Source organism: Misgurnus anguillicaudatus, chromosome 3 (genome assembly GCF_027580225.2).
Source record: "Misgurnus anguillicaudatus chromosome 3, ASM2758022v2, whole genome shotgun sequence".
Taxonomy (NCBI): domain Eukaryota; kingdom Metazoa; phylum Chordata; class Actinopteri; order Cypriniformes; family Cobitidae; genus Misgurnus; species Misgurnus anguillicaudatus.
In genome coordinates, this window is record NC_073339.2 from 5383286 (window position 1) to 5397121 (window position 13836).

The 13836-nt window shown below is 39.0% G+C and overlaps 2 protein-coding genes across 2 annotated transcripts in view; one reads left to right on the forward strand and one right to left on the reverse strand.

Annotated features, from left to right (window-relative positions):
- LOC141357933 (NACHT, LRR and PYD domains-containing protein 3-like) overlaps positions 1–13836 on the reverse strand; it is a 126989-nt gene that overhangs the window by 69745 nt on the left and 43408 nt on the right. The gene's annotated exons all lie outside the window — the stretch shown is intronic.
- LOC141354314 (uncharacterized) lies at positions 1366–9395 on the forward strand. The gene is made up of 6 exons (XM_073860025.1): positions 1366–1490; positions 2945–3130; positions 3201–3300; positions 6058–6238; positions 6312–7548; positions 9195–9395. Exons 2-6 carry the CDS (start codon positions 2947–2949, stop codon positions 9257–9259), a joined length of 1767 nt encoding a protein of 588 aa, XP_073716126.1. The 5' UTR covers positions 1366–1490; positions 2945–2946; the 3' UTR covers positions 9260–9395.

Sequence of the window (13836 nt, forward strand, 5' to 3'; positions counted from 1 at the left end):
AAATAAAAACACTAGCCCATGGGTTTGAGATTGAAGGCAAAAGATTCTTTCTACAAGTTAGTTCTGTTGTATGTGATGCCCCTGCAAGGGCTTTTGTCAAAGCCATCAAAAGTCACAATGGCCACTCTGCCTGTGGTAAATGTACTCAGACTGGCCTGTATCTGAATCACAGAATGACCTTTCCAGAAACAAACGCCCGCTTAGAACAGACCTCTCTTTCCGACAGATGTTAGATGAAGACCATCATCTTGCAAAATCCCCTTTAGTAGAAACAAATGTTGACATGGTTGGTGGTTTTCCGCATGACTACATGCATCTTGTTTGTCTTGGGGTGATGCGGAAACTCTTAGATCTTTGGCTTAGTTCAGGACCACTTCGTGTTCGTGTATCTTCCCGGCCAAGTCAGATAATTTCAGACTCTCTTGTAGGGTTGAGATCTTACATACCCTTTGACTTTGCTCGTAAACCAAGGCCACTAACATATAGACTGAGGTGGAAAGCTACAGAACTTAGGCAGTTTTTGTTATACACTGGTCCAGTGGTCCTTCGTGATGTCCTGCCCTCACCAGTTTACAGTCACTTTATGCTTTTGTCAGTTGCTGTTTATATTCTTCTCAGTCCAAAATTTTGTTTTCTGTTCAACGACTTTGCTCATAGATGTCTAGTGTCTTTTGTTGAACATTTTAGTGTGTTATATGGTCAGGAATTTTTGTGTTACAATGTGCATGGATTAGTGCATCTCGCTGAGGACGTAAAGCAACATGGTAATTTGGATGGATTTTCTGCCTTTCCATTTGAAAATTACTTGGGATGTCTTAAAAAGCTTGTCAGAAGACCTTGCAATCCTTTGGCTCAGGTCATTCGGAGGCTATCAGAAATAGATGCCCACAGGTGTACAGGAGAGGAGGAGAACTTTAAAAGAAGCCTCAGACTGGAACACAATAATGGCCCAGTTCCTTTGCTATTTTCCAAAGCCGTTAATCAGTTTCGAGAGGCCATTCTTGGTGATTTGATCATTAAAACAACAGATGGAGACAACTGTGTGAAAATTCAGAATAGTATTGCTGTTATTGTCAACATTATTTTGAATGGAGGAAAAATGTTTCTTGTATACAGGGAGTATAGACAAAGAAGTTCATTTTTTGATTATCCAATGAGTTCATGTGACTTGGGAATTTATTTTGTGAGGGGACTCTCTGAAGATTTGCTCGTCTCAGAGTTCAATGACACTGTTGAGAAGTATGTTAGGTTACCTCTGCAAGATGGTTTTGTTGTTGTACCATTACTGCATACGGCACAAGTTCATGAAAAGGAAGATTAAACAGAATATGTGGTCACACAAACCATGGAGCCGTTGGTAAGTATTTTTTCAAATGTTCTTTCTATTTATTTTTACAGTACCGTTTCATCCAAGTCTCCAATCAATAATTCCTGTTATTCCAAGATAAAACGAGTTTGGAGGATCAAAAGAAGCTTTTAAGGAGAACAAAGTAAGTTAAAACTGCAAATGTTTTACTCTCAGTCCTTTTTTGCATGATTAAAGAGGACTTAGTTTGAAAACTTCCTAATAGTTCATTGAAAAAAGCAAAGTATCTCATAATTTACACACACATACCATCCTAGGTGTATTTGACTTAAAATTTTGTGAATAAAAAATCCTAACCCTCATTTATAAACTCCAATACCTATTTAATTTAACATTATAAGCTAGGAAGAGCAGGAAATTTAGTATTACATTTAGCATTTACATTACATTATGTAGTAGCTACTTTTATCTAAAGTGACTTAAAGTTAAAGACTTGGAGTTTAATAATAGTGAAAAACAAACCATGCTCCTCAAATACATGTACTATTACTGCCGTATAGTGTTAATACATTGAAAATATACATGTAAACACAGTACCGTTCAACAGTTTAGGGACACTTTATATTTCTTCAAAGTAGCTATTACTGTTGTTCTCATATCGTTCTCATGTTCTCATATCGTTCAGTGTCTTGAGGTTTCACCCTGAGATGCTTTTTAAACAGTAGTTCACATCTATATTAAGTCAGTAACTAAAGCCCGGTATACACTGTGTGATTTTAAATAGTCCTTTAGGATTGTTGCTTGCCACACTGTGCGATTAAGATCTTAGTTAAAGCAACACCAAAGAGTTTTTTTTTACCTTAAAATAACGTTTCCAAAAAAGTTTCAGTGGTTCATCCACTCAAAACAGGGTGAATGGCACTTTCACATTCGCTTTGCAGCCCTCTATCGGCCAAAACCGCACTAAAGAAGTTTCCAACCGTCGGGTAGTGGTCCTGTAGTTCGAGTGAAAACTACAAAAACTTGTTTTACGGCAGACCTACAATCCAATCAGAGCCAGCTATGCTGCAGTATTTACGACAGTGGTAATGAACAATTACGCTTCTAACCTGTAGGGGGAGCAAAGAGCCAGAGTTCTTTAGTGTTGCTTTAAGTCAATGTCACACTGTATGATCTCAGTTTCCATCAATGTCAGACTGTACGAGTTTAAAGACTTTTAAAAATCGGATGCACGCAAACAAATGTGTCCGCAGTTTTACGTCATTGATCGATGACGGCTGGGCGAACACACACACACTAAAGCGAAGGCTAGCAAACTGAAACAACATCTACCGTTCATTATAATCATAATAAATCATTAATGAATAAAAAAAAACGGAAAAACGAAGGAGACAAGTACCTGGCATTTGTATTTCCAGTGTGATTTCTCTCCAGGCTGCTTCATTTTTTTATCCTATCATGGTACAGTGGTGATGACACATTGTACAAACACTCTTTATCTTTCCATAACTCTACAAGTTTCTCCTTTTGCTATACAGTCTACCTAGCTCTTTTTGACATTTGTCTGCATTGATTTGTTGTTGTCCCCGCACTAATTGCTTGTAATGAATCTTGTTTTATACATTTTTTGTTCTTTAGGAATGTTTCATATCGTTTCATTTTTGGAAACAAATGAGGTGGAAGTTGTGCCTACTGGCTGGGTAGATGGTGACCAGTGTGTTTGGCCAACCCTAAAAGGAGATAGCCTGACAAAAGCAGTGAAAATGAACATGAAACCAAAAAAAGACTGGAAAAAATATAAAGTTAAGCTTCTCTACACAACAGGTAGTTGTTTAATATCTAACAGTAATATGTAATGTCTGTATATAAGTCTTAGTTTATCTTGTGTTTTTAGACAACTATGAAGATGCCAGAAGAAAACTTCCTGATGCAGAAATGTTTACAGACATTCAGTCTGATGCAGAAGGTGATGGAAAAAAACAAAGAAGAGTTATGTAAGTATGTTTCCAACACTTTTATTTCAGGAATTTACCAAATACAATATTCAAAGGTTTAGGGTTACTTGACCAAATTTTTTGTAAACTTATTTTGTTCTGAGGATGTATGCTTGAATAGTTTAAATAGACTTTGTAGACAAATCGTGCCAACATATTCTATTACAAAGATTTAAAAAAAAGAATGTTTTTGAATGAAATGACTAAGGGTGTTTTCACACTGACACTGTTTAGGTCGGGTTAAATAAGCTTTCGGTCCAAGTACGGTTCGTTTGGGTCAGTGTGAACACAACAGCCGCATTCTGTTGCGGACTAAACGGCCGCTACTAGACCGCTCTAAACAGGTGGTCTTGAAGCAGCTGTCGTCGAACTCTGGTGCTGTCTATCTGTGTTGTGAACGCTGCTTGACCTCAGGCCAAATCGAAATACAGGAAGTTCTCCACATGTTTGAGCCACTGGGCTTCCGTCGTGACGTGAGCCAGGTGTTATATTGTGGATAAACAATAAACAAGGAAATCTTGGTTCGTTACAGAGATTCGCTGTCTCCTGGAGGTTTGAGCTAATGATTTCATAAATGCACAGCTGTCCTCCACACACAAAAATAGTGCCATTTACAGGATTTTTAGCAAACGGCTCTGTGAGAAGGGCTTTAATAGAACAGTTGCGAAATTTCACAAAGACATGCTACTTTTATCTCTTTATCTTGCTAGCTTCACTCTTCGTGTCAGGCTGGCTGGTTGTCATGTCATGGTGGTCATGGGGCTAGAGCAGTCAGAGACCAATGACAGCGCTGATAGTTGTCACATGGTGTACAGTGCAGCGTTTCTAGTACGTTAAAAACAACAAATGTGAACACGAACCGCACCAACTCAAAAATTATACAATGAACCAACATGTGTGAAAACACCTGAGGCCGATCTTACAATTTAGGTTTTTTTTTAAATCCTGGGAGATTGACATCTGATTACAGCGCACACAAAGAGAATCTTGACGGATTTTCTTCTTTCAAATCTTAAATGTCAAGATACGGCGGCCATGCCGCTAGCTTCTAGCAATTAGCATAGTGTCCACAAGCAGTATACCTCCCCCGCCGGGTCTAAATTTCTGTAATTCGCGAAAATAATGCGTTTGAAAATGTTTTATAAATGGGAATATGTAAGCATTGTCCAGGGCAAAACAAGTGTATTGTTGAGACTGCTACATCACAATTTACTCTCGAATCATTGTGTCATAAGTTTCTTCTCCTGGAGTTTACTTATTAGTGATACTTTTTGCTTGATTTGTCTGTTGGCAATACATAAAACGTTCACAATAATAATAATAATAATATATAATAATATACAGTATATGGTCTGTACTGCTCGCGCGATACCATTGCGCGTGCGCACGTGATGTTAGTAGTGGGGCGTGGCCAATGGAGCAGCAGCTCATACATATGTAATGACCATCTCAAAACGGCACAATCTAAGGCTACAAGAGATGGCTATTTCAAGCAAACAACTTCTGAAACATGTTTTATGGAACTCATACACCTATTTAACTTGTGGAAAAGCAGGCATAATATGGGCATTTTTAAAAACATCTCGGGTTAAAGGAGATTAGTCCTTTAGTCGGAAAAAAAAAATCCAGATAATTATGTCATCCAAAATGTTGATGTCTTTCATTGTTCAGTCGAGAAGAAATAATGTTTTTTGAGGAAAATATTTTAGGATTTTTTCTCATTTTAATAGACTTCATTAGAACCCAACACTTTACAGCAGGGGTGTCCACTCCTGCTCCTGGAGGGCCGGTGTCTCTGCAGTTTTATTCCAACCCTAATCAAACACACATGATCCAGCTAATCAAGGTCTTACTAGGCAGACTAGATACTTTGAGGCAGGTATGTTGAGGGAAGTTTTAGCTAAACTCTGCAGGACACAGGCCCTCCAGGACCGACTTTGGACACCCCTGCTTTACAGTTTCAATGCAGTTTAAAATTTGCAGTTTCAAAGGACTCTAAACGGTCCCAATCGAGGCATAAGGGTCTTATCCTGTAAAAATTTTAAATTTTTGGCCAGAAATATGCACATTTTAACCACAAATTCTCATCTTCCACCGGCCGTGTGACACGCCAGTGCGACCTCACGTAATATGTCATTACATCAAGAGGTCACGGATGACATATACAAAATTGCCGTCCCAGTGTTTACAAGTGTGGAGAAGAGGACCGTTCTGACGTTATTGTATGTGGAATGATACTAATTAATGTCTTTGTGTCAGTTTATTGTTTAAAATGGTCCGCAAATGTGCGTATCATATATGTAACACGTGACGTTTTGACTTGATGACGTATTACGTGAGGTCGCCGGTGGAAGATGAGAAGTTTTGCATTTTTTTTCTGGTCAAAAATTACAATCTTTTCGCTAGAGAAAAACTTTTTTAAACTTAATTTCTTCTCGACTGAACAAAGAAAGACACCAGCTTTTGGATGACGGGGGTAAATTATCTGGATTTTTTTTAAGAAAATGAACTAATCCTTTAAGAATTTAAGAAGCTGCTTGATAAAATGAAGAAAGAATGTGCAAATTATAGATAAGGGTGAAACAATGAAAAAATATAATTGTTTTAATTCATTTTTTGTTGCAGAAGATAAATGTGTGTTATGTTATATAGCTTTGACTTTACTAATTTTCTAACCTGTGCAAAAAAATGAATAAGTGAAGAAATGGAAAAACTTTTGAAAGATCTCTTTCAATAAACTTCATTTTTTAATTTTAGGAAAAGCTTAAGGCTTCGAGACTTTAAACTTTTGAGTAATAGTGACAGTGATGAAGATGATCGGCAGAATTTGACAGTCCTGGAACCACCACCTCCTATACAGCCACCCACATTTCAAATGACTCAGTCGATTTCAAGCCCCTCTACACCACAACATCAGCCATCTGTCTACCAGCCACCAGTAAGTAACAAACCATATTTTTACAAATCATATAGTCGTCACACCATTGAATGACCATCCATCTTTTTACCAGTCAGCCAGTTGGTCATCAAAGAGTCAACAGTCATCTCTTTACCAGCCAGACAGTCAGCCATCAGCTAGTCAACAGCAGTCTCTTTTTCAGCCAGCCAGTCAGCCATTAACGGATCAACAGCCAACTCTTTACCAGCCAGTCAGTCATCCATCAACGAGTCCACAGCAGTCTCTTTACCAGCCAGCCAGTCATCCATCACTAAGTCCACAGCAGTCTCTTTACCAGCCAGCCAGTCAGCCATCACTGAGTCCACAGCAGTATCTTTACCAGCCAGCCAGTCAGCCATCAAAAAGTCCACAGCAGTCTTTTTACCAGCCAGCCAGTCAGCCATCACCGAGTCCACAGCAGTCTCTGTACCAGCCAGCCAGTCAGCCATCACCGAGTCCACAGCAGTCTCTGTACCAGCCAGCCAGTCAGCCATCAATGAGCCCACAGCAGTCTCTTTACCAGCCAGCCAGTCATCCATCACTAAGTCCACAGCAGTATCTTTACCAGCCAGCCAGTCAGCCATCAAAAAGTCCACAGCAGTCTTTTTACCAGCCAGCCAGTCAGCCATCACCGAGTCCACAGCAGTCTCTGTACCAGCCAGCCAGTCAGCCATCACCGAGTCCACAGCAGTCTCTGTACCAGCCAGCCAGTCATCCATCAACGAGTCCACAGCAGTCTCTTTACCAGCCAGCCAGTCATCCATCACTAAGTCCACAGCAGTCTCTTTACCAGCCAGCCAGTCAGCCATCACTGAGTCCACAGCAGTATCTTTACCAGCCAGCCAGTCAGCCATCAAAAAGTCCACAGCAGTCTTTTTACCAGCCAACCAGTCAGCCATCACCGAGTCCACAGCAGTCTCTGTACCAGCCAGCCAGTCAGCCATCACCGAGTCCACAGCAGTCTCTGTACCAGCCAGCCAGTCAGCCATCAATGAGCCCACAGCAGTCTTTTTATCAGCCAGCCATTCAGCCATCAAAGAATCGACAGAAGTCTCTGTACCAGCAAGCCAGTCAGCCATCAAGTCGACAGACACCTTTCTCTCACTCAGCTAGTCGGACGTTAAGGCAACATCTAACTTTTCATCAGCCAGCTATTCAGGCTTCACCATCTCAACAGCCATTTCTCTATCAGCCAACTAGTCAGCCTAGTTTAGAAAGCCATCAAACAAGCCATGCCCAAAGTCAGTCACCAACAGAAATGGATCCAGTAGGCCCAGAATCTGTCCTAAGAGCAATCCAACCACTTCAAAGTATGTTATGCAGTTGTACGACTTGAAAGTAAACTGATTTAATATGTAAGGAATATTTGACGACAGGCCATTGAATTATAAGAAAATAATGCACACCCAAGGTGCAGTTACACCGCAGGTGTTCATTATTTTCAAATAATTCAAAGTACCAGAGTCAAATATTCCTCTTATACCACGGTTACCACAAACATTGCTCTGGTGCCTATTTTTAAGACAATTGACAAGTTAGGTGTGCAGTTATCAGAAATTAATGCATACGCACTGAACATTTCTCAGACAATCAGAATACAGCATTCAACAGACCCGTGGTATAAGGTTTCCAGATAGCATGCAACCATTCAAACAATGTTCAAAACCGTTGATTTGTCAATGTTAAACAATTCAATCAATATCACGTTTGCACCCTCCATTAATATTGAAAAAAAAAAAGAAATTTCAACAGATCAACATTATTGTGAACAGTGTTTGCTTTAGTTGGGTCATTGACTCTTGACATTAACTAAGCTAATTTTTTATTTTCTTTTTTTTTTTAGTGTTTGTATGTGTATAAGTAGAAACACATGTGCATTGGTCAAGAAAGATGTGTTTCAAAGTCAAGTTGAAACTGATAGTTTTTTTTGTGAAGATATCAAGATGATATAAAATTAAGCTGCTTTACATGATTATGTTGATCCATTTTTGACAATTATAATTGTTTTGGTTTGTAAATCCACTGTGACAAGACAAACAGAAAAAATGCTGACACATTTAGACATCATTACTCATCCTACAAATCTCAACAATGGTGACAATCATCAAACAAATTCAGATAAAACGATCAAATGCAATGCATGCTAGGAGTCATAAACTACACCAGTCAACATTTGTAGTGGATCAAAACCTTTTGTAAAAGTTATTTTAAAACCAATACCCCAAAAACAACTTTGATGAACCTTTTTGATCCACTTGAAATGTTGAGTAGTATAGTTTAGTACTACGATGATACCCAGCATGCATTGCCGCATGAAGCTTTCTTTTGTTGATCGTCACCATTGATGAGATTCATTGACCGATTCATGATGTCAGAGATAGATTCAGTAATTTAACCTTCTAAACGTTTTTATAATTCTCAAAATAACAGACCTGACCCTGCTTCCAACTAGTACTGCAATAACCATTTCTTACACATCTTTAACCTTATTTCATTAATATTATTTAGGTATAACTACAAGAATTAAACTACTTGATAACATTAGATCTTTGTTTTCTTTGCAATAGCAGACGAATTTTAAAACACTGCTTCAGCAGCCAAAGAAAACTTACCATTCAAACACAAGAGTCAAGGGCCCAACTAAAGCCAACACTGATCACGATAATGGTGATTTGTTGAAATTATGTTTTTTCAATATTAATTGAGGGTGCAAACGTGATATTGATTAAATGGTATTGATATTGACAAATCAATGATTTTTAACATTGTTTCAATGGTTGCATGCTATCTGGGTTGATTAATGTGCAATATCAGTGGTTGCTAAGAATAATTTTTTTCGACCTATAACAATCAGAAAGATATTTATTATATCTATATTGTTCTGGAGAGTATATCATATTCCAGTTCTACACACTGACTTTAATGATTTCTGTCAACTAATGTTAATTTCTTGCAGTTATGCTAAAGGAGATTTTGACCAAACAAGAAATGGTTCTTGACCAACAAAAAAACAATTCTTAGAATTCTGCATTCAACAAATCGCCCAAATTCTGATGTCCATGATGGGGCCACGTTCAAAAATCATCTTCCATTAAAAGATACAGAGTCTCTCCAGTGCCTAGAAGCAGAGCTGAAGACAAACACCAATATTAAATCAGAATTGGTAAGAATTCTTTATTTTATATAAAATTTGTATGGATGCTATAACTTCATAATTAAAGCAAAAGTAAAGAATTATGCATTAATTTGAATAAAAGCATATTTGTTTGTCATATTACTAGAAAAACAAACAGAGACTTCTGTCTTTCTCTTTTTTTGGTAATTTGGCATATCAGGGTAATAGTTGTGTAGTACAGTGCTTCCCAATCCTGGTCCTTGCGTACCCCCTTCCAGAAAGTTTTATGGTGCGTTTACACCATCCGCGTTTCAGGCATCAAAATCGTGTCTACTGCGCCTAGTTTGCCGCTTGAACAGTTTGAATGCATTTGCGTGTGTAGAGCGAAGTAGGTGCGTGGAAAAAGCAAGCATTTGACACGCGTCAGAGGCAAAATCCGCTTCTTGTGGGAGGGGCAAGTGCTATGTGGTTGTCTGTTTGCAAGATGACTGATGTTGATTGTGCATTTATTGAGAGAGTTACCGGTTTGTATTTGGTAACCTTACTATAGGGTGAAAATAAACGGCGCGGGTCGATAAACGTCACGTGACTCAAAAGTGAAATGTGTATTACAACTTACCAGGTTGTCCGAAGTCCTCACTGACACTCTTCCAAGCGTGGTCCCTTTATTCCTTTCTCTATAGAAATAAGAAATTGTGTCGTATAGCTCCGGGTGACTGTTCACTGACAATATCAAGTGTTCCTTCAGGTTGAATGAGTGACTCCGGGCGGGGCTGCTTCCACAGAAGCAAGCAGGCTCCTGATTGGTTAATGCGGCACGAAATTCCGCCAAAGTTCTAATTTTTCAACTCGCGCGTCAGCCGCAAATTCTCATGAACCACAAAATGCACAAAAAGCACCATTCGTGCGTACAATGCTCAATTCGCGCGAGCTAGACGCGCGAATGAGGCGGAAATGCGTCTTCCACGCCGCCAGACCTCCAGATGCGCGTCTTCACATTGACTTAACATTGAAATCACTTGCGCTTCATGCCTCTACCGCGGTTGGTGTAAACGCAGCATAAGATGTTATCTTTTTTAAAACACCTGATTAATCTAATCAGCCTCTTTCCAGAATGGTTAGCATGTCTCCCTAACAAGCTGATGAGTTAGATCAGGTGTTTTAAAGGACAAGATTGGTATTTTACACTTAAAGCCCTGTTTTCCGATTGTTTATGATGAAACGGAACGGTTTTGACTTTGACTAATGCATTACATTTTTTACAAAGACGTGAAACTCATCGAGTGGTCGGGGGTGTTCACTGGTGTGCTCGCACGGGAATCGCTGCAAAAGACGTATTCCAACAGGTTTTATTGTAGTTTTGTCCAACTCCATTGACTTGTATTAGATGTGCTGTGAGGTACGGTATTAGTACTCAGCGCCGGTAACGTTGTTTGTATTCTTGCAATTGGTAAAGGTGGATTAGCGCCACCAACTGGGCTGGAGTGTCTATTATTCAAGCTCTCAATGGAAGAATGTACGGGTGTGAGGTGTTTGGAAAAATAGGTCCACAAGTTTACAATGAAGGGTTAAACACCTGTTGGAACGCATCTTTTGCAGCAATTTTTGTGTGAGCATATCAGTGAACACCCCTGACCACTCGATGAGTTTCACGTCTTTGTAAAAAATGTAATGCACACCCCGGTGAGTTTCACGTCTTTGTAAACAAAAGTTTAATGCATTTTAGGAAGGATTGTTCCAGTGCACCATTAAACCCATTGTAAAGGTGGGAGGTGAAACAACAAACACCCGAAAGTTCTCGGGCCAGCATCATATGTCCAAATTTCAGTCAAAACCGTTCTATTTCATCATAAACAATCTGAAAACAGGGCTTTAAGTGTAAAATACCGAACTTGTCCTTTAAATAAGAAGACATCTAAAATATTCTGGGAGGGGGTACACAAGGACCAGGAGTGGGAAACACTGGTGTAGTATACCACTTTTAATCACGGATGTAAATTTTCTGTGTAAATATGGATTTCTGTAGTTTATGATTTCAGTGGGATGGATGACTTTAAATCACATAAATTCAATGAGCTTTATTTTTGTGATTGTAACATGTATTCCTGACGTTAGGTTTGTTTGACTTAATGCAGTGCCGCAAAAACCGACAGATGGGTGATTTCAAAGTACCACGAGAGTGATTCAAAAAATCAAAAACAGTCTGCTTTCGTATTGCTCTCGCGCTACTTTAATATCATCCACCTTGTTTGCGTTGTTCATCATACACATGCATGTTGAGGATCCGCAGAGCGACTACATTCGAGATGGAAAGTCGTCAGTTGAGTATAAGACAAAACGATGTAAAACCTTATCACTGTGGAATTCTGAGGCGTCAATGATGTCAATTAAAACATGTATACATAGACTGACAATGCAAAGTGATCTGAAAGAATTTTATTGGAATGGTTTGTAACAAATGATGGACACACACTCGTAGAATGGATGTGTTAAAAACAACACAATCAGTGTTAGTTAAGGGACAACATACTATAGGGCAGGGCTATTCAATTAGTTTTTCGTGGGGGCCAGTTCATGAAAAGCATCACAAATGAGGGGCCGGAGAAATAACAGTGATGTAACGGAGATATACATTTTCCTACATTTAAACATACTAATGTTATATTCTGAAACTACATAAAAACAAAATCAGTGCATTGTACAATAGGCTTTTTCTACAAACATGTATTTTCAGACTGCATTCAACAACATAAGTGCATTGTTAGATGTCTAAGTAGGATTTTCTACATCCAGACATGTTCATATGTTATTAATAAATATTTTAAATTTTGCATAACAACATAAGTGCATTGTAAAATGCCCATGTAAGCTTTATTTTACATTTAAATAGGTAAATAAGATCCATATCACACTCATTGAGAATTTAACTTATTTACTCACTTAAGTACACATAACAAAACAGTTTATAATATGGAACATAATTGTTTTATGCTGTTTTTTGTCAAAGCTAATTATTACAGTAGCCATATTTACACTACAACCGCCATCTTAATAACTGGCAAACATTAGGCTAGCTTCTAATAAGACAGAATATGTTTTTAGATTTCGCAAGAGCAGTAAAATCAGTTGTATGTTTGTCAGCGCGATGCACATACAGTGGTGCAGGTGCTGGGCTGTGAGCTATGGGCGATTAACTCGTTTGAATTGCATTCTTGTGTGAGAACGATGACTCGCATAATATTTGAGCATTTAGTCTGCTTTGAATTTTGGAGAAACTTTTTGTCTAGTTCACAAAATCGTTTCAACGAGTTTCCTTTATTAAGACATCTAACGTAAATGTCATTGTGGATAAGCAAGTCATTGAGCTGACATATCAGACAACAATTGTCGGAAAAGGCAGCGTTTTTAAGCTGGAAATACAACAAATAAAGTTAAAACAGCCATAGAGACCGGTCTCTTAACTCACCACTGTCAGCTATTGCATCTTGAGACGCGGGCGCGAGCGGGGGAGACCAAAGCGCGAATATAAACACGTGACACAGCTGCTCGCACCAGTCACGTGACTCGCGCTCTGCAGCTCATGCTGTATGAAACAGACGCACGCGCATCAACTCGTAACTGTACGGCCCGTTCTCTAACTTACTAAATTTATTCTAGAGATGTCTTTTTTACAGACTACATAAAGGGCCGGATCAAATTACCTGGGGGGCCGGGTTTGGCCCGCGGGCCGCCAATTGAATAGCCCTGCTATAGGGGGTCGCACACCGGACGTGCAGCTCAGCGCCGTGTCGCGTCTAGGACAACTCAGATAGCGTCTAAAACAACTCAGACTGCAAAATGCAAAATATCAGCCAATGTTACTCGTTAATGTTTTTTTAATCCTTTATTTAACCAGATGATCTCACTAGGTACGTTTCCATGCAGCCAAATAATCTGTTGGTAATCGTATTGATGGCTCAATCGTATTGAAAAGCCTTCATGTAAACACCTTAATCCAGTGGTTCTCAAACTGGGGGCCGCGAGATGGTGCCAGGGGGCCCCAGTTTTATGACATTTTACAAATACATTAATTTATCATAAATTCTGTGTAATTAAACCTAAAATAAATAGGGCAACTAACCAACAGCACTACTTTGTATAACTTAATGGTTTGTTTAATTAAAATGTTACATTTTAGAACTGTTTTTTGTCATACATTTTCTTTGGGGGGGCCGCAAAGGAATGCACCATATACTGTACAAGGGCGGCCGCACGCGGAAAAAGTTTGAGAACCACTGCCTTAATCAATACGATTGAGGACGATCTGATGCAAATTTGGATCGTGTTGAAGGGGGTGGTGTAGTCTGATCTGTATTCCGATCATTAGGATAAAAGTATGCATGTAAATGCGTGAATCGTAGTATTTTCTAAATCTGATGCAAAAATACCTTGTGCACATGTGCAGAAGAATTGTTCTCCAAGTTCACGTGTTATATTTACCTCT

Excerpts from the sequence above, each read along its gene's own strand:
- LOC141354314 (XM_073860025.1), top strand. The coding sequence starts at position 2,947 with ATGTTTCATATCGTTTCATTTTTGGAAACAAATGAGGTGGAAGTTGTG. Across the intron at positions 3,301-6,057 it reads AAAAAACAAAGAAGAGTTAT|GAAAAGCTTAAGGCTTCGAG; the intron begins GTAAGTATGTTT and ends TTTTAATTTTAG. Across the intron at positions 7,549-9,194 it reads AGCAATCCAACCACTTCAAA|TTATGCTAAAGGAGATTTTG; the intron begins GTATGTTATGCA and ends AATTTCTTGCAG.